Genomic DNA, 20202 nt, shown 5'->3' with positions numbered 1-20202 from the left:
CCTAACCCTAACCCTTACCCCAGTCACTCCAACACTCTGACAGTCACTCTAACACTAACACTCAATCTGACACAAACAGCTTGTGAGATAGACTGGCTCATGTGTGTTTATTACAGGCTACACTGGAGGAGGAAGAGATTAAGTTATCTTTAGACAGTGACGGCAGTGTTCTGTCTCTGTTATGATAAACTCCCCTGCTAGCATCTCAATCCTCCCATCAAATAGACTAGCTTGAATGAAATGTTATCTGTTTGTGTGAATTAGAGGCAACAGAGGACGGAATGATGATAGAATGACTGCAAATAAAGATGCTATAGTCCAGCTCATAATGGCAGCTGCCGTCTCCATGACAACACTCTCTTTACTGTCTCTATGACAACTCCCCCTTTCTTTACTGTCTCTGACAACTCCCCCTTTCTTTACCGTCTCTATGACAACACTCTCTTTACTGTCTCTATGACAACTCCCCCTTTCTTTACTGTCTCTGACAACTCCCCCTTTCTTTGCCGTCTCTATGACAACTCCCCCTTTCTTTACTGTCTCTATGACAACTCCCCCTTTCTTTACTGTCTCTGACAACGCCCCCTTTCTTTGCTGTCTCTATGACAACTCCCCCTTTCTTTCCTGTCTCTATGACAACTCTCCCTTTCTTTTCGGTCTCTCTGACAACTCCCCCTTTCTTTTCAGTCTCTGACAACTCCCGCTTTCTTTCCGGTCTCTATGACAACTCCCGCTTTCTTTCCGGTCTCTATGACAACTCCCGCTTTCTTTCCGGTCTCTATGACAACTCCCCCTTTCTTTTCGGTCTCTATGACAACTCCCCCTTTCTTTTCGGTCTCTGACAACTCCCCCTTTCTTTTCGGTCTCTGACAACTCCCCCTTTCTTTTCGGTCTCTGACAACTCCCCCTTTCTTTACGGTCTCTATGACAACTCCCCCTTTCTTTACAGTCTCTGACAACTCCCCCTTTCTTTACCGTCTTTTTGACAACTCCCCCTTTCTTTCCAGTCTCTATGACAACTCCCCCTTTCTTTTTGGTCTCTATGACAACTCCCCCTTTCTTTATGGTCTCTGACAACTCCCGCTTTCTTTCCGGTCTCTATGACAACTCCCCCTTTATTTTCGGTCTCTATGACAACTCCCCCTTTCTTTTCGGTCTCTGACAACTCCTCCTTTCTTTTCGGTCTCTGACAACTCCCCCTTTCTTTACGGTCTCTCTGACAACTCCCCCTTTCTTTACGGTCTCTCTGACAACTCCCCCTTTCTTTACGGTCTCTCTGACAACTCCCACTTTCTTTACGGTCTCTCTGACAACTCCCCCTTTCTTTTCGGTCTCTGACAACTCCCCCTTTCTTTACGGTCTCTGACAACTCCCCCTTTCTTTACGGTCTCTATGACAACTCCCCCTTTCTTTACGGTCTCTATGACAACTCCCCCTTTCTTTTCGGTCTCTGACAACTCCCCCTTTCTTTTCGGTCTCTGACAACTCCCCCTTTCTTTTCAGTCTCTGACAACTCCCCCTTTCTTTACGGTCTCTATGACAACTCCCCCTTTCTTTACTCTATGACAACAAGGAGAGGGACGGAAGCTATACTGTGTTACATGTGGGGTCCCAGGTTCGAGCCCAGGTAGGGGCGAGGAGAGGGACGGAAGCTATACTGTGTTACATGTGGGGTCCCAGGTTCGAGCCCAAGTGAGGGCGAGGAGAGGGACGGAAGCTATACTGTGTGACGTGGGGTCCCAGGTTCGGTGGTTAATCGACGTCGAGAGGGAGGGAGTGACTGAGTGTCTGAAGAGTGACTGTTGGTTCTCTCTGCAGTTATATGGATGATTTACCATATCATAATAATGCTGACCTTTTGTTGGTTTGACTTTCCTCTCTCAGTTTTACCATCAACAACAGACAGACGTTCTTCTCCAACTCCACCAGAAGCAGAATAGTCCACCATGTTCTCCAACGCACCAAGTATGAGGACGGGAAGTCTAAGATGGGTACGGAGCTACGCTATCTATATCTATCTATCTACGGAGCTACGCTATCTATATCTATCTATCTATCTACGGAGCTACGCTATCTATATCTATCTATCTATCTACGGAGCTACGCTATCTATATCTATCTATCTATCTACGGAGCTACGCTATCTATATCTATCTATCTATCTACGGAGCTACGCTATCTATATCTATCTATCTATCGATCTACGGAGCTACGCTATCTATATCTATCTATCTATCTACGGAGCTACGCTATCTATATATATCTATCTACGGAGCTACGCTATCTATATCTATCTATCTATCTACGGAGCTACGCTATCTATCTATAGTGCATTCGGGAAACTATTCGGACCCCTTCACTTTTTCCACATTTTATTATGTTACAGCCTTATTCTAAAATGTATTAAATCGTTTTTTTCCCTTTTCAATCTACACACAATACCCCATAATGACAAAGAAAAACCATTTTTTTTAATAATTAACTTAAATATAACTTACATAAGTATTCAGACCCTTTACTCTGTACTTTGTTGAACCACTTTTTCCAGCGATTACAGCATTGAGTCTTCTTGGGTATGACGCTACAAGCTTGGCACAGCTGTATTTGGGGAGTTTCTCAAGCTCTGTCAGGTTGGATGGGGAGCGTCGCTGCACAGCTATTTTTAGGTCTTTCCAGAGATGTTCGATCTTGTTCAAGTCTACGCTCTGGCTGGGCCACTCAAGGACATTAATTGAGGACGCGGCTAGGGATGCCATTTGGGCCGGCAGCCTTGCGAGAGCCCACAGTCCGTGGTAGCGGAAAGTTGATTAGCAGTGGTCCAATGTTTTTCCAAGGCGAGTACTACAGTCAATGTGTTGATAGAGTTTTACTCAAATTTGCTAAAAATCCCCAGCTACAATAAATGTTGCCTCAAGATATGGGGTTTCCAGTTTGCGTAAAATCCAGTGTAGTTCTTTGAAGGACGGTTGTATTGAGCTTTCCTCGTGCTCTTGAGGGAGACTATATTCTACGGTGACAGCAGTGGCCACAGGCAGAACATCACTAGCGGTTTCCATCGACTTCTCCGATCGTAGCGGGTGAAGTATGGTTCCAACATGTTGACATGACTCAGACAGATTTTTGGTCCCTGTGCTCCTGATGATGTAATCCAGATGTATTTATTACTATTCACTATGGGGTAAGGGTTAGGGTTAGGGTTAGGGGTAAGGGCCTGAAAAGTGAGCTTGCAACGGGTAACAAAACCAGGACTTGGTCAACTCACATCGAAAGTGCGGTTTTGGGACTTTTTCGATTTCATTTTCATTTGCGCCTTCTCCACTTTCTCCCAGGTGCGGTGCAAACTGTATCGACAAGAGCTAACGTGCTTCAACAGTTCAGTTTTTTTGTTTAATGTGTTGCCCTGCAACAACCTCTCTCTCTCTCTCTCTCAGCAAGATCAAATTAATCTGACATGATGTGCCGAACAAGAGTTAATTAAGACTAATACCGAGACATTCCTTAATAACCTCCCACACTGCAAACAACATAAGAGGCACCTGTTCATCCCAATCTTTCTCAAAATCAAAGGTGTGAACTCTCAACATAAATTTGATAATCTGATAATCTCTAAAGATCAGGGTGGGGTTAAAAAAAACTTTTTTTTTATTTGTCATTATGGGATTTATTATATTAATGAGGGAGATATTTTTGGGGTGGGGATGTGGAAAAAAGTTGAGGGGTCTGAATACTTTCCAAATGCATTGTATAAACCGAAAGGTTGCTAGATCGAATCCCCGAGTTGGCAAGGTAAACATCTGTCGTTCTTCCCCTGAACAAGGCAGTTAACCCACTGTTCCTAGGCCGTCATTGTAAATAAGAATTTGTTCTTAACTGACTTGTCTAGTTAAATAAAGGTTAAATAAATAAATAAAAATAAACCTGGAATTACCCCCACGACTGTTGAATACCTGTAGCAGTATATGTAGCTTTGCCTTGATTGTGGGGCGGGGCTAATGCCATCGAACATAACTAGCTCACCATTGACCTTCTCTGTGTTGTGGAAATTTCCTGTATTACCAAATCAGAGCAATCCACACACAAGTCAGAGTTATCATAAAGTCCATCTTTAATTATATGAGCTTCACCATAGCCCTGTGACTCTCAGATCAATTCAGTGTCTATAAATGAATTCTCTGAGAATCCTTACATAATGGCAACTGAGATCCTTTATAGCAAAGACACACATAGCCAGACAGCATAGGCTATAAATTATCGTTCAGTTTGGTCTCCAAAACTAAGTTCTTATCTTGGTACCACTTAAGACCCAAACATTACCTCATCCAATGGCATATATCAATTGTCAATTCTAGACACTCCCATCAAAAATACAATCCCTCCTGGACAAGCTCACGGAGAGGAGTGACTGGCACACAGACATTGTGGAGCCACCTAACTGGTTCCCCATTAATCACACCATCCCTTCACATGGTTTAGGAATAGTTACAGACACATTCACAGATAAGACAAACCCGACCTTTCCCCTCTCTGGGCCCAAGTTACTTTTACCCACATAAGCATGCTAATGAAAATGAATAAAACATATTATTTATCAATGTTACCTAAAGAATTCTGATTCTGCCACAACATCTGTTTATATAATGCAATGTAATAATCATTATTAGAACTGTGGTAGCGTTAGACAAGAGGCCACCACTGAGGATTCTGTCTAAATTATGATTGGGGTCTAGCAATGTATTTTGAGTCTTGGGAAGGGAAACGAGTATGAGTTTTGAATTATAACATATTTCCGGTCCACTATGATTCTTTTTGGCAGGACGATATTAAGTGTTTTTTTCTCTTCTATTGTAGGTATCAACAGGTTATTGGGCAATGGAACATATGAGGCGGCATTTCCTCCACACGAGGTACGAACATCGTTATAATGATATTAAAAATCTAATTTTGATTTGTCACATGCGCCGAATACAACAGACATTACCGTGAAATGTTTACTTTACAAGCCCTTAACCCCCGTAACCAACCATTCAGTTTTAAGAAAAATAAGAGTTAAGAGAAAATATTTACTAAATAAACTAAAGTAAAAAAATAAGAGCAACAATAAAATAACAATAACGAGGCTATATACAGGAGGTACCGGGTCAATGTGCGGGGGTTCAGGTTAGTCGAGGTAATTTATGTAATATGTACAGTACCAGTCAAAAGTTTTAGAACACCTGCTCATTCAAGGGTTTATCTTTATTTTTTTACTATTTTCTACATTGTAGACTAATAGTGAAGACATCAAAACCATGAAATAACATATATGGAATCATGTAGTAACCAAAAAAGTGTTAAACAAATCAACATATATTTTATATTTGAGATTCTTCTGAGTAGCCAGCCTTTGCCGTGATGACAGCTTTGCTCACTCTTAGAATTCTCTTAACCAGCTTCACCTAGAAAATGATTTCACATGGGCCTTACTTCACATGATATAGCTAAATACTTACAACCACATAGGCCAATAAATATATTATTATTTTTCTTTAGGTTATTTAATTAACCTACATGTTATTTCAAGTTATCTGTTTGGAGCGCAATAACACATTGTTTAAAAATACTTGCATATGAATGGGTCAATTAAAGGCATCTAGTGTCTATGTTAACTTAGATTTTTCTTTTAACAATGTGTTATTGCGCTCCAAGGGGATAACTTGAAGGTTGTCAATGATTAGTTATTGGAGAAACAAGACCAAGATGAGACTCTGGACAGGGCGGATACGAAATAATCTAAAGAAAAATATGATTTGAAATGAATGTCAAATGTTTTATGCAACAGTATCTTCTGCTTTAAAAATACAAAATAAATTAAAAAAAACTACTTTTAACAACCATCAGAATTTGGTCCAACGCCAACATGTTAGCAAAGAATTAAGTGTAGGCAAAGTGATCGTGTAATAATGCTAGGCTAAAATGTTTTTACCATGACAACATTTGACAGTCACATTCACTGTGGTTATCTGAAGCGCAATTTATTATTCCCCATCATTTGCAACAATGTCGATGGGCGTCGTTACAATTTTTCCTTTGCGGTACCTCAAACTGTCGTGATAACCAGCTGAGATTTAACTTTTATGAGTTGATTTTACTCATGGCTCAAACTTTGTCTGGGCTGTGTCGTAACATCATCCTAAAATCTACTCTGAGCTGGGATTTTTGTTGTTGCCTTAAAACATGTTTTAACAGGATTCCTATTACTTTTTCTGAGATGCGTTGTGGATACGGGCCCAGGGCCCGGTTTCCCCAAAAGTATCTTAAGTCCATCATTAGAACCTTTGTAGGAGCATTGTTAAATCTATGAGCTGTTTCCCAAAACCTTCATTACTAAAATTGCGCTTGAAAATGCTCCTAATTTACGGACTGCCTCAGCCCACTTTTAGAACAGCTAAGTGTGTGGTAAAATAATTGTTTCCCTCCTAACCCGTGATTTTATACACAGAAGATCTCCGCTAAAATGTTTATCTGTCTCTCTGTGACCGACCGATACGAGGTTGAATACACATACAGAGTTGCCTATGTCCTTTGCAATTATCACAAACAAGCGAAGGATAAAAAGATGCTTAAAATGAAAACCGAGACGACTGCATTAAAAGATAAATAGCCTCACCCACAGTATAGGCTATACGCCTAATATATTTCAATGATATTGAAATCAATTTCATATTCATTCAATTGAGTTTTATTTGGCTACTGTCTTGTAATTTTTTTGTCTCAGGTTATGTAGCCTAACCGGTGATCAACAATGTGCTAAATCTTAAATTAGAGCATTAGTTTAAGGTAAGCATTAGAATAAGCCGCCTCAATATTTGCATAATCCTTTCTTTCGACAAATTCCTCAATTTAGTGAACATTCTAAATTGCACTTAGCGAACATTCTATTAGCCAACATTCTAAGCTGCACTTAGTGAACATTCTATTAGCCAACATTCTAAACTGCACTTAGCGAACATTCTATTAGCCAACATTCTAAGCTGCACTTAGTGAACATTCTATTAGCCAACATTCTAAACTGCACTTAGTGAACATTCTATTAGCCAACATTCTAAGCTGCACTTAGCGAACATTCTATTAGCCAACATTCTAAGCTGCACTTAGTGAACATTCTATTAGCCAACATTCTAAACTGCATTTAGCGAACATTCTATTAGCCAACATTCTAAGCTGCACTTAGCGAACATTCTATTAGCCAACATTCTAAGCTGCACTTAGCGAACATTCTCTCTGTGTGGTGTATTTGGAAACACATTATATCTTCTGCCGTTGCGTCGTTAAAATACTCGTAAGCCTAAATTCCATCGCTATCGGGAAACCGGGCCCTGTTATTGTTTTAACAATTACATTAGAAAGATAAGGATTGCTATACAGTACATCAGTGTTACTAACCGTATCGGGCTGTTGTATTTGGCATAGTCAGCAGGATTTGATTTATCAACTCCAACTCCACCTGTTACATAAGGTTCTGTGTCTCTGTTTCAGGGTGGATACAAAATAGTTGGCTACAGCCCATACAGTATGGAACTAGTCTGTCACTACAGATGTAGGATCTTAATTTGATCACCCTGTTGCAGGAGAACTTTCCTGCTCAGCAGGAAATGTAAACTTGTAGTGTATTTGAGGTTTTAAAAGGCTTAATTATAATCCACATAATTCACATATCCTGTTGCTGGGGGGATTATATTCCTGCTGTAGCAAACTGGCTCAAATAAATCCTACATCTGAATACACCTGTTAATTCTCTGGATACCAAAAGTAGATAGAGTGGTGGGACTAGACCAGTGACCACCTGTCTTCCACTTATGTTAATTCTCTATGTCCTTGTGTTCCAGGGTGGCTATAGGAGTCGACACCCTATTAATACCCACGGTGCCCAGAACCACAGACACCTGCTGTACGAGAGGTGGGCTCGCTGGGGCATGTGGTACAAGTACCAACCCCTCGACCTTATCAGGTAGGTGTGTGTGTGTATGTGGTGGTGTGCATGTGTGGCGTGGTGGTACACTCTTAGAGAAAAAAAGGTGCTATCTAGTATTTAAAAGGGTTCTTCAGCTGTCACAATAGGAGAACCATTTGAAGAACCCATTTTGGTTCCAGGTAGAACCCTTTCCACAGAGGGTTCTACATGTAACCAAAAAGAGTTCTCCTATGCGAACAGCCAAAGAACAATTTTGGTGTGTGTGTTTGTGTGTGTGTGTGCAATTTGTGAGAAAGAACCTCCACAGGGGAACCCAAGCAAAGTTCCCTTCTCAGGAGTCCTATCTAAATTAAATACAGCCGATCATAGCTAGGTCTGAGCCGGTCCAATGTACCAGTTGACCCATAGCTAGGTCTGAGCCGGTCCAATGTACCAGTTGACCCATAGCTAGGTCTGAGCCGGTCCAATGTACCAGTTGACCCATAGCTAGGTCTGAGCCGGTCCAATGTACCAGTTGACCCATAGCTAGGTCTGAGCCGGTCCAATGTACCAGTTGACCCATAGCTACGTCTGAGCCGGTCCAATTGGATTTCTCTCCTCTGAACATGTCCCATTTTAAAAGTAAACCCCAGTCGGGAGGTTTTTGACACTGGGCCTATATCTTGTGCCCTGGGCTTCTTTCCTCTGTATGAAACACAACTGGGCTTCTTTCCTCTATATGAAACACAACTGGGCTTTGTTCCTCTGTATGAAACACAACTTGGCTTCGTTCCTCTGTATGAAACACAACTGGGCTTCTTTCCTCTGTATGAAACACAACTTGGCTTTGTTCCTCTGTATGAAACACAACTTGGCTTCGGTCCTCTGTATGAAACACAACTTGGCTTCGTTCCTCTGTATGAAACACAACTTGGCTTCGTTCCTCTGTATGAAACACAACTTGGCTTCGTTCCTCTGTATGAAACACAACTTGGCTTCGTTCCTCTGTATGAAACACAACTTGGCTTCGTTCCTCTGTATGAAACACAACTTGGCTTCGTTCCTCTGTATGAAACACAACTTGGCTTCGTTCCTCTGTATGAAACACAACTTGGCTTCGTTCCTCTGTATGAAACACACAAGTGAAACACAACAACTTTTAATTCAACCCCATGAAGCTCGCTACCTGTGATGGTTTTCCTAATCTATTACGTTTGTTGGACTCCTGATGAAGCAAAATGTTGTGATGAGATGCAGTAAAATTGTTAGTTGTGCATCAAAGATCCCGTCTGTGATCTCGTTTCTTCACTTTTTATTGTTTTTTCATTCGTCCATCTACCTGGAAACATGATAGGTGTGCTTAATATACCTGTACTCATTTATATTAACGGAGTTGCTTCCTTTCAGGCAAATACAGCTGGGTCTGAATGGCTCCAATTTAATCCATGCATGTCGGGAGTTTTACTAATCTATTCTCTCTATTGGACTTTTCATGCACTACGGGCTTTACTTTAGGGAGAAGGTCGGCCTGTACCTTGCCTGGTTGGTTACAAAGAACTTGTTCCTGCCAGGCGAATACAGCCGGGTCGGATTTTAAGGTCAACCCCAACTAAGCTTTTGCTAATCTATCTTGTTCATTGGACTTTCCTCTCCAGGCGTTACTTTGGGGAGAAGATTGGGCTGTACTTTGCCTGGTTGGGCTGGTACACTGGCATGCTGATCCCTGCAGCTCTGGTGGGTCTCTTCGTCTTCCTCTACGGACTCCTTACTATGGACACTAGTCAAGTCAGGTCAGTCAAGACACATCAGGGGTTAAACTGGGCCGGGTCCCGACAGATCCGAGACGTCACACCAATGATCCAAATGAGAGCCAGTCGTTGTAGCACAGGGAACGAAGTATGCACGCACAGTCGTTGTAGCACAGGGAGAGAAGTATGCACGCCCAGTCGTTGTAGCACAGGGAGAGAAGTATGCACGCCCAGTCGTTGTAGCACAGGGAGAGAAGGTATGCACGCCCAGTCGTTGTAGCACAGGGAGAGAAGGTATGCACGCCCAGTCGTTGTAGCACAGGGAGAGAAGTATGCACGCACAGTCGTTGTAGCACAGGGAGAGAAGGTATGCACGCCCAGTCGTTGTAGCACAGGGAGAGAAGTATGCACGCCCAGTCGTTGTAGCACAGGGAGAGAAGTATGCACGCCCAGTCGTTGTAGCACAGGGAGAGAAGTATGCACGCCCAGTCGTTGTAGCACAGGGAGAGAAGTATACACGCCCAGTCGTTGTAGCACAGGGAGAGAAGTATGCACGCCCAGTCGTTGTAGCACAGGGAGAGAAGTATGCACGCCTAGTCGTTGTAGCACAGGGAGAGAAGGTATGCACGCCCAGTCGTTGTAGCACAGGGAGAGAAGGTATGCACGCCCAGTCGTTGTAGCACAGGGAGAGAAGGTATGCACGCCCAGTCGTTGTAGCACAGGGAGAGAAGGTATGCAAGCCCAGTCGTTGTAGCACAGGGAGAGAAGGTATGCACGCCCAGTCGTTGTAGCACAGGGAGAGAAGTATGCACGCCCAGTCGTTGTAGCACAGGGAGAGAAGTATGCACGCCCAGTCGTTGTAGCACAGGGAGAGAAGTATGCACGCCCAGTCGTTGTAGCACAGGGAGAGAAGTATGCACGCCCAGTCGTTGTAGCACAGGGAGAGAAGGTATGCACGCCCAGTCGTTGTAGCACAGGGAGAGAAGGTATGCACGCCCAGTCGTTGTAGCACAGGGAGAGAAGGTATGCACGCCCAGTCGTTGTAGCACAGGGAGAGAAGGTATGCACGCCCAGTCGTTGTAGCCGACAACATTCTTAATGCAGTCGTGGGAAAACATAGCTTTTGAAAGCAGTTTTGAAGGTCACTGTTAAGAGGAAGATCACTGACCTTTCTGTTGTTACTAGGCTGTACTAATTTGTCAAACGCACCATTTAGAACCCGTTTTTTAGCAGCGTCAATGGCGTTAAAATGCACGGGGACGCCCCTGTAACAGGGGTCCGGTGTGACGTCCTACAGTATATTCACAGGACATGATCCTTGGTTAGCTGAGTGCCATTCAAGTCATCAATATGTTGCTAACTAGCAACAAGCTAGCCCAATTGTTTACATTATAGCATTTGCACTCTAGCTAACGATTAGCCCAATTGTTTACATTATAGCATTTGGGCTCTAGCTAACGATTAGCCCAATTATTTACACTAGAGAGTTTGCGCTCTAGCTAACGATTAGCCCAATTGTTTACACTAGAGAGTTTGCGCTCTAGCTAACGATTAGCCCAATTGTTTACACTAGAGAGTTTGCGCTCTAGCTAACGATTAGCCCAATTGTTTACACTAGAGAGTTTGCGCTCTAGCTAACGATTAGCCCAATTATTTACACTAGAGAGTTTGCACTCTAGCTAACGATTAGCCCAATTATTTACATTAACGCATTTGCACTCTAGCTAACGATTAGCCCAATTATTTACACCAGAGAGTTTGCGCTCTAGCTAACGATTAGCCCAATTATTTACACTAGAGAGTTTGCGCTCTAGCTAACGATTAGCCCAATTATTTACACTAGAGAGTTTGCTCTCTAGCTAACGATTAGCCCAATTATTTACACTAGAGAGTTTACGATCAAGCTAACGATTAGCCCAACGGGGTACATGCAGATGGGCAACCCTCGGCCTATTTATTTATAGCCACTATGCTGCATCTGATATGGGGTACATCAGGTGATGATGCTTATTGCTAAGTAACACACCTGACTGATAATATGGACCAATATGTCATTTCTATGTCATTATATTTTAGATGTCAGCTTCATTTTATTTTCATTTATTCTGTAGAATGTCCTTTTTAAAAATAAAAAAAAGTGACCAGAACAGTCATTCTCCCCCATTAAATTGTAGGTCCATCTGCAACCCCATCTCCCCCCCACCCACTCCGCCCTTCGGTTGGGGGTTTTCATGTCCTTTTTAAGTGTTTTTAAGACATGAATATCTGTCTGTCTATTTTGTCCCATCAGTAAAGAGATCTGTGAGGCCAACACAACAATCATGTGTCCCATGTGTGAGCAGAACTGCAAACCCTGGAAACTCAGTGACAGCTGTGTCTATGCTAAGGTCAGTAATACAACCATGAAGCTATTCTATTATGTTATCCATCTTGGTAGCTCTAGTACTGTAGTAAACAGTACTGTACTGTAGTAAACAGAAGTACTATTGTGGTTAGCTAGTACTGTAGTAAACAGAAGTAATATTACTGTTAGCTAGTACTGTTACTGTCCATGAGGATCCCACTAGGGTTGGGGCCTGTTACATTTAAATTCCAGTCCATTCAGGAAATTCCAATTCTCTTTAATGCTTTTCAGTAGCTAGGTTCCCATCCAATTGGCAACAGAATTTTCATGTGAATATTCTAGAATCCGCAACTAAGAAATATGCAAATTTTTCCCACCAGTGGTGTGTTTCCACCAAACAGACTTGTTTCCACCAAACAGACTTGTTCCACTGTTCCACCAAACAGACTGGCCTCTCTATGCTGACCAACTCAGTGGCCTTGTGGTTAGAGCTGAGATTGGAAGTTTGGGAGTTCGATCCCTGGCCGAGTCACACCGAAGACTGTTGTTTGTCGCACTGCTTTGCTTTATCTTGGCCAGGTCGCAGTTGTAAATGAGAACTTGGGGGGGGGGGGGGGGGGGTGTACTGAAGAGATAGACTAGTGTCCTATCCAGGGGGGGTGTACTGAGGAGATAGACTAGTGTCCTGTCCAGGGGGGGTGTACTGAGGAGATAGACTAGTGTCCTGTCCAGGGGGGGTGTACTGAGGAGATAGACTAGTGTCATGTCCAGGGGGTGCACTGAGGAGATAGACTAGTGTCCTGTCCAGGGGGGGGGTGTACTGAGGAGATAGACTAGTGCCCTGTCCAGGGGGTGCACTGAGGAGATAGACTAGTGTCCTGTCCAGGGGGGGTGTACTGAGGAGGTAGACTAGTGTCCTGTCCAGGGGGTGTACTGAGGAGATAGACTAGTGTCCTATCCAGGGGGTGTACTGAGGAGATAGACTAGTGTCCTATCCAGGGGGGTGTGTACTGAGGAGATAGACTAGTGTCCTATCCGGGGGGTGTACTGAGGAGATAGACTAGTGTCCTGTCCAGGGGGTGTACTGAGGAGATAGACTAGTGTCCTATCCAGGGGGTGTACTGAGGAGATAGACTAGTGTCCTATCCAGGGGGGTGTGTACTGAGGAGATAGACTAGTGTCCTATCCGGGGGGTGTACTGAGGAGATAGACTAGTGTCCTGTCCAGGGGGGGTGTACTGAGGAGATAGACTAGTGTCCTGTCCAGGGGGTGTACTGAGGAGATAGACTAGTGTCCTGTCCAGGGGGGGTGTACTGAGGAGATAGACTAGTGTCTTATCCAGGGGGGGTGTACTGAGGAGATAGACTAGTGTCCTGTCCAGGGGGGGTGTACTGAGGAGATAGACTAGTGTCCTGTCCAGGGGGGGTGTACTGAGGAGATAGACTAGTGTCCTGTCCAGGGGGGGTGTACTGAGGAGATAGACTAGTGTCATGTCCAGGGGGTGCACTGAGGAGATAGACTAGTGTCCTGTCCAGGGGGGGGGTGTACTGAGGAGATAGACTAGTGCCCTGTCCAGGGGGGGGGTGTACTGAGGAGATAGACTAGTGCCCTGTCCAGGGGGTGCACTGAGGAGATAGACTAGTGTCCTGTCCAGGGGGGGTGTACTGAGGAGATAGACTAGTGTCCTGTCCAGGGGGGGTGTACTGAGGAGATAGACTAGTGTCCTATCCAGGGGGTGTACTGAGGAGATAGACTAGTGTCCTGTCCAGGGGGTGTACTGAGGAGATAGACTAGTGTCCTATCCAGGGTGTGTACTGAGGAGATAGACTAGTGTCCTATCCGGGGGGTGTACTGAGGAGATAGACTAGTGTCCTATCCAGGGGGTGTACTGAGGAGATAGACTAGTGTCATGTCCAGGGGGTGTACTGAGGAGATAGACTAGTGTCCTATCCAGGGGGGGGTGTACTGAGGAGATAGACTAGTGTCCTATCCGGGGGGTGTACTGAGGAGATAGACTAGTGTCCTGTCCAGGGGGGGTGTACTGAGGAGATAGACTAGTGTCCTATCCAGGGGGTGTACTGAGGAGATAGACTAGTGTCCTGTCCAGGGGGTGTACTGAGGAGATAGACTAGTGTCCTATCCAGGGGGTGTACTGAGGAGATAGACTAGTGTCATGTCCAGGGGGTGTACTGAGGAGATAGACTAGTGTCCTATCCAGGGTGTGTACTGAGGAGATAGACTAGTGTCCTATCCGGGGGGTGTACTGAGGAGATAGACTAGTGTCCTATCCAGGGGGTGTACTGAGGAGATAGACTAGTGTCATGTCCAGGGGTGCACTGAGGAGATAGACTAGTGTCCTGTCCAGGGGGGGGGGGGGGGGGGGGGGGGTGTACTGAGGAGATAGACTAGTGTCCTATCCAGGGGGTGTACTGAGGAGATAGACTAGTGTCATGTCCAGGGGGTGCACTGAGGAGATAGACTAGTGTCCTGTCCAGGGGGGGGGGGGGGGGGGGGGGGGGGGGGGGGGGGGGGGGGGGGGGGGTGTACTGAGGAGATAGACTAGTGTCCTATCCAGGGGGTGTACTGAGGAGATAGACTAGTGTCCTATCCGGGGTGTGTACTGAGGAGATAGACTAGTGTCCTATCCGGGGGGTGTACTGAGGAGATAGACTAGTGTCCTATCCAGGGGGTGTACTGAGGAGATAGACTAGTGTCATGTCCAGGGGGTGCACTGAGGAGATAGACTAGTGTCATGTCCAGGGGGTGCACTGAGGAGATAGACTAGTGTCCTGTCCAGGGGGGGGGGTGTACTGAGGAGATAGACTAGTGTCATGTCCAGGGGGTGCACTGAGGAGATAGACTAGTGTCCTATCCAGGGGGGGAGTACTGAGGATATAGACTAGTGTCCTGTCCAGGGGGTGCAGGCCTACTTGTACATCAAGCTTCCTCACTCTACAGAAACGGGAGATAAGCTCCTGCTCCTATGAGCCGTTCCAGCATGTGCAGGGCTACTTACTTACTATGCTGAGCTTTCACGACTGGAAGGTTTAGTAGACGTATGACCTGCCATAAAATATATGTATTTTTGTATTTAACCTTTATTTAACTAGGCAAGAACAAATTCTTATTTACAATGACGGCCTACACTGGCCAAATCCAGACGACGCTGGGTCAACCCAGACGTGCACCACCCCACGGCCGGTTGTTATACGGCCTGGATTCAAACCAGGGTGTCTGCAGTGCCTTAGACGGCTGCGCCACTTGGGAGCCCAATGGGCTGTGGATATATTTCCAGGCAAATGGGAAGTGGGCTGAACTGGTTGAAAGGACATCATTACAACCAGTTTTGCCTGCTGGGATGTCATCGACGTTTGTGTCAAGGTGCCTCGTTCCAGCAGGTAATGACAGTATTGATTCCAACCCAAGGGAATTGTTTATTTACCTCTGTGTCTGTTTCTGCAGGTGACCCATCTCTTTGACAATGGAGGAACTGTGTTCTTTGCTATCTTCATGGCTATATGGGGTAAATACATTTTTCTCAGTTTCTCTCTCTCTCTTGGACTCCCCCTCCTCTCTCTCTCTCTCTCTCTCGCGCTCTCTCTCTCTTACTCTCCCCCTTCCCCCCCTCACTCTCTCTCTCGCTCTCTCTTGGTCTCCCCCTCTCTCTCTCTCTCTCTCTCTCTCTCTCTCTCTCTCTCTCTCTCTCTCTCTCTCTCTCTCTCTCTCTCCTCTCTCCTCTCTCCTCTCTCCTCTCTCCTCTCTCCTCTCTCGCTCTCTCGCTCTCTCGCTCTCTCTCTCTTGCTCTCCCCCCTCCCCTCTCTCTTGCTCTCCCCCCTCCCCTCTCTCTCTCTTGCTCCCCCCCCCCTCCCTGTCTCTGGTATTCATGTTTGATACCATTCCATTCACTCCATTCCTGACATTATTATGAGTAAAATAAAGAACAGAGTAGCAGCTGTGTATGTGTGTGTGTGCAATGTGTGTGTGTGTGTGTGTAATGTATGTTTCTGACACCCTCTGATATAGAGGTCCTGGATGGCAGGGAGCTGGGCCCCAGTGATGTACTGGGCTGTCCGCACCACCCTCTGATATTGAGGTCGTGGATGGCAGGGAGCTGGGCCCCAGTGATGTACTGGGCTGTCCACACCACCCTCTGGTATAGAGGTCCTGGATGGCAGGGAGCTGGGCCCCAGTGATGTACTGGGCTGTCCTCATCACCACCTGATATAGAGGTCCTGGATGGCAGGGAGCTGGGCCCCAGTGATGTACTGGGCTGTCCACACCATCCTCTGATATAGAGGTCCTGGATGGCAGGGAGCTGGGCCCCAGTGATGTACTGGGCTGTCCTCACCACCCTCTGATATAGAGGTCGTGGATGGCAGGGAGCTGGGCCCCAGTGATGTACTGGGCTGTCCTCACTACCCTCTGATATAGAGGTCCTGGATGTCAGGGAGCTGGGCCCCAGTGATGTACTGGGCTGTCCGCACCATCCTCTGATATAGAGGTCCTGGATGGCAGGGAGCTAGGCCCCAGTGATGTACTGGGCTGTCCTCACCACCCTCTGATATAGAGGTCCTGGATGGCAGGGAGCTGGGCCCCAGTGATGTACTGGGCTGTCCGCACCACCCTCTGGTATAGAGGTCCTGGATGGCAGGGAGCTGGGCCCCAGTGATGTACTGGGCTGTCCGCACCATCCTCTGATATAGAGGTCCTGGATGGCAGGGAGCTGGGCCCCAGTGATGTACTGGGCTGTCCGCACCACCCTCTGATATAGAGGTCCTAGACGACAAGGAGCTCTGCCCCAATGATGTACTGGGCTGTCCGCACCACCCTCAGGTATAGAGGTCCTAGATGACAAGGGAGCTCTGCCCCAGTGATGTACTAGGCTGTCCTCAGCACCCTCTGATATAGAGGTCCTAGACGACAGGGAGCTCTGCCCCAGTGATGTACTAGGCTGTCCTCAGCACCCTCTGATATAGAGGTCCTAGACGACAGGGAGCTCTGCCCCAGTGATGTACTAGGCTGTCCTCAGCACCCTCTGATATAGAGGTCCTAGACGACAGGGAGCTCTGCCCCAGTGATGTACTAGGCTGTCCTCAGCACCCTCTGATATAGAGGTCCTAGACGACAGGGAGCTCTGCCCCAGTGATGTACTAGGCTGTCCTCAGCACCCTCTGATATAGAGGTCCTAGACGACAGGGAGCTCTGCCCCAGTGATGTACTAGGCTGTCCTCAGCACCCTCTGATATAGAGGTCCTAGACGACAGGGAGCTCTGCCCCAGTGATGTACTAGGCTGTCCTCAGCACCCTCTGATATAGAGGTCCTAGACGACAGGGAGCTCTGCCCCAGTGATGTACTAGGCTGTCCTCAGCACCCTCTGATATAGAGGTCCAGGGTCTTTCTCTCAATTGCATGTTCCAATGGCCCAAGAGATTTAGTTATTTTCAATAATTTGTGGGCAAACACACACAAACCATTAACAATGACACAACTGTGGCCAGCATTTAATATATTTATCTCTGAACTCAACTGATAGTTTTAGAGCTGCTCTGAAAAACTAAGGAACTTCTTCACCTGAAAAATCAAGACAATAACTAGAGAGCCAGATACAGTGGGGCAAAAAAAGGTATTTAGTCAGCCACCAATTGTGCAAGTTCTCCCACTTAAAAAGATGAGAGAGGCCTGTAATTTTCATCATAGGTACACTTACACTATGTAAGACAAAAGGAGAAACATCCAGAAAATCACATTGTAGGATTTTTGTATTAATTTATTTGCAAATTATGGTGGAAAATAAGTATGAGAGTAAGAGGATAAAACCCACACAGTACCACACTGATGTTAGCATACACCACACCTGGCTGTTGGACTGTGTCCCAACATCGTTCTCTAACACTTTCCCAAAGCAATCTTTAAATACCTCCACTCAGACCTTAATAAAGTACATGGAAAACATCCATATGGCACCCTATTCCCTACATAGTGCACTACTTTAGACCAGGGCCCTATAGAACCCTATTCCCTATATAGTGCACTACTTTAGATCAGAGCCCTATAGAACCCTATTCCCTATATAGTGCACTACTTTTGACCAACGCCCATTGGTGCAGGGCACGAATCTGATTATCAACCCAAATAGCACTGTAGCAGTAATCAAATGCTCTCTATACCAACTGAGCTACACAGGCATTTTGTCTAGTGGAAAGCCTCTGTTCTTCTGGGAAGGCTTTCCACTAGATGTTGGAACATTGCTGCGGGGACTTGCTTCCATTCAGCCACAAGAGCATTAGTGAGGTCGGGCACTGATGTTGGGCGATTAGGCCTGGCTCACAGTCGGCGTTCCAATTCATCCCAAAGGCGTTTGATGGGGTTGAGGTCAGGGCTCTGTGCAGGCCAGTCATGTGCAGGCCAGATACACCAACCTCGACAAACCATTTCTTTATTGTCCTCGGTTTTTGACTGTCATGCAGAAACAGGAAAGGGCCTGTCCCAAAACTGTTGCCACAAAGTAGTCTAGAATGTCATTGTATGCTGTAGCGTTAAGATTTCCCTTAATTGGAACTAAGGGGCCTAGCCCGAACCATGAAAAAAAGCCCCAGATCATTATTCCTCCTCCACCAAACTTTACAGTTGGCACTCTACATTCGGACAGGTAGGATTCTCCTGGCATCCGCCAAACCAAGATTCATCCATTGGACTGCCAGATGGTGAAGCGTGATTCATCCCTCCAGAGAACACGTTTCCACTCCTCCAGAATCCCAATGCACCACTCCAGTCAACGCTTGGCATTGCGCATGGTGATCTTAGGCTTGTGTTTGGTGGCCAAGGAAACCCACGGCTGCTGGGCCATGTAAACACACTTTATGACGCTCCCCACAAGACAGTTATTGTGCTGACGTTGCTTCCAGAGGCAGTTTGGAACTCGGTAGTGAGTGCTGCGTTACGCGCTTCAGCACTCGGCGGTTGTGTGGCCTACCACTTTGCGGCTGAGCCGTTGTTGCTCCTAGACATTTCAACTTCACAATAAGAGCACTTACAGTTGACCCGGGTCAGCTCTAGCAGAGCAGAAAATTGATGAACAATCCTATGACGTTGCCAAGTTGAAATTCACTGAGCTCTTTATAAGGCCATTCTAATGCCAATGTTTGTCTATGGAGATTGCATGGATGTTCTCGATTTTATACACCTGTCAGCAATGGGTGTGGCTGAAATAGCTGAATCCATTCATTTGAAGGGGTGTTCACATACCTGTACTTGTGTGTATACAGTTGAAGTCAGAAGTTTACATACACCTTATACAAATACATTTAAACTTAGTTTTTCACAATTCCTGACATTTAATCCTAGTAAAAATTCCCTGTTTTAGGTCAGTTAGGATCACCACTTTATTTTAAGAATGTGAAATGTCAGAATAACAGTAGACAATGATTTATTTCAGCTTTTATTTTTTTAATCAGTGGGTCAAGAGTTTACACACTCAATTAGTATTTGGTAGCATTGCCTTTTAATTGTTTAACTTGGGTCAAACATTTCGGGTAGCCTTCCACAAGCTTCCCACAATAAGTTGGGTGAATTTTGGCCCATTCTTCCTGACAGGGCTGGTGTAACTGAGTCAGGTTTGTAGGTCTCCTTGCTCGCACACACTTTTTCAGTTCTGCCCACAAATTTTCTATGGGATTGAGGTTAGGGCTTTGTGATGGCCACTCCAATACCTTGACTTTGTTCTCCTTAAGCCATTTTGCCACAACTTTAGAAGTATGCTTGGTGTCATTGTCCATTTGGAAGACCCATTTGCGACCAAGCTTTAACTTCCTGACTGATGTTTTGAGATGTTGCTTCAATATATCCACATAATTTTACTCCCTCATGATTGCATCTATTTTGTGAAGTGCACAAGTCCCCCCTGCAGCAAAGCACCCCCACAACATGATGCTGCCACCCCCGTGCTTCACGGTTGGGATGGTGTTCTTCGGCTTGCAAGCCTCCCCCTTTTTCCTCCAAACATAACAATGGTCATTATGGCCAAACAGTTCTAGTTTTGTTTCATCAGACCAGAGGACATTTCTCCAAAAACTACAATCTTTGTCCCCATGTGAAGTTGCAAAACGTAGTCTGGCTTTTTTATGGTGATTTGGGAGCAGTGGCTTTACTGTGGCTTTACTGTGGATATAGATACTTTTGT

The 20202-nt window shown here is 45.5% G+C and overlaps 1 protein-coding gene across 1 annotated transcript in view; it reads left to right on the top strand.

Moving 5' to 3' along the window:
• The window catches only part of ano3 (anoctamin 3), a 120966-nt gene that overhangs the window by 65095 nt on the left and 35669 nt on the right, over positions 1-20202 (top strand). Inside the window, exons 13-18 of the mRNA XM_036960958.1 lie at positions 1885-1991; positions 4849-4904; positions 7866-7987; positions 9586-9720; positions 11969-12065; positions 15485-15545. Of these exons, the coding sequence (XP_036816853.1) occupies positions 1885-1991; positions 4849-4904; positions 7866-7987; positions 9586-9720; positions 11969-12065; positions 15485-15545 (578 nt within the window). The remainder of the gene's footprint in view (positions 1-1884; positions 1992-4848; positions 4905-7865; positions 7988-9585; positions 9721-11968; positions 12066-15484; positions 15546-20202) is intronic.

Source organism: Oncorhynchus mykiss, chromosome 2 (genome assembly GCF_013265735.2).
Source record: "Oncorhynchus mykiss isolate Arlee chromosome 2, USDA_OmykA_1.1, whole genome shotgun sequence".
Lineage (NCBI taxonomy): Eukaryota > Metazoa > Chordata > Actinopteri > Salmoniformes > Salmonidae > Oncorhynchus > Oncorhynchus mykiss.
Note: the sequence above shows the minus strand (reverse complement) of the source record. Positions and strands in the feature narration are given on the sequence as shown.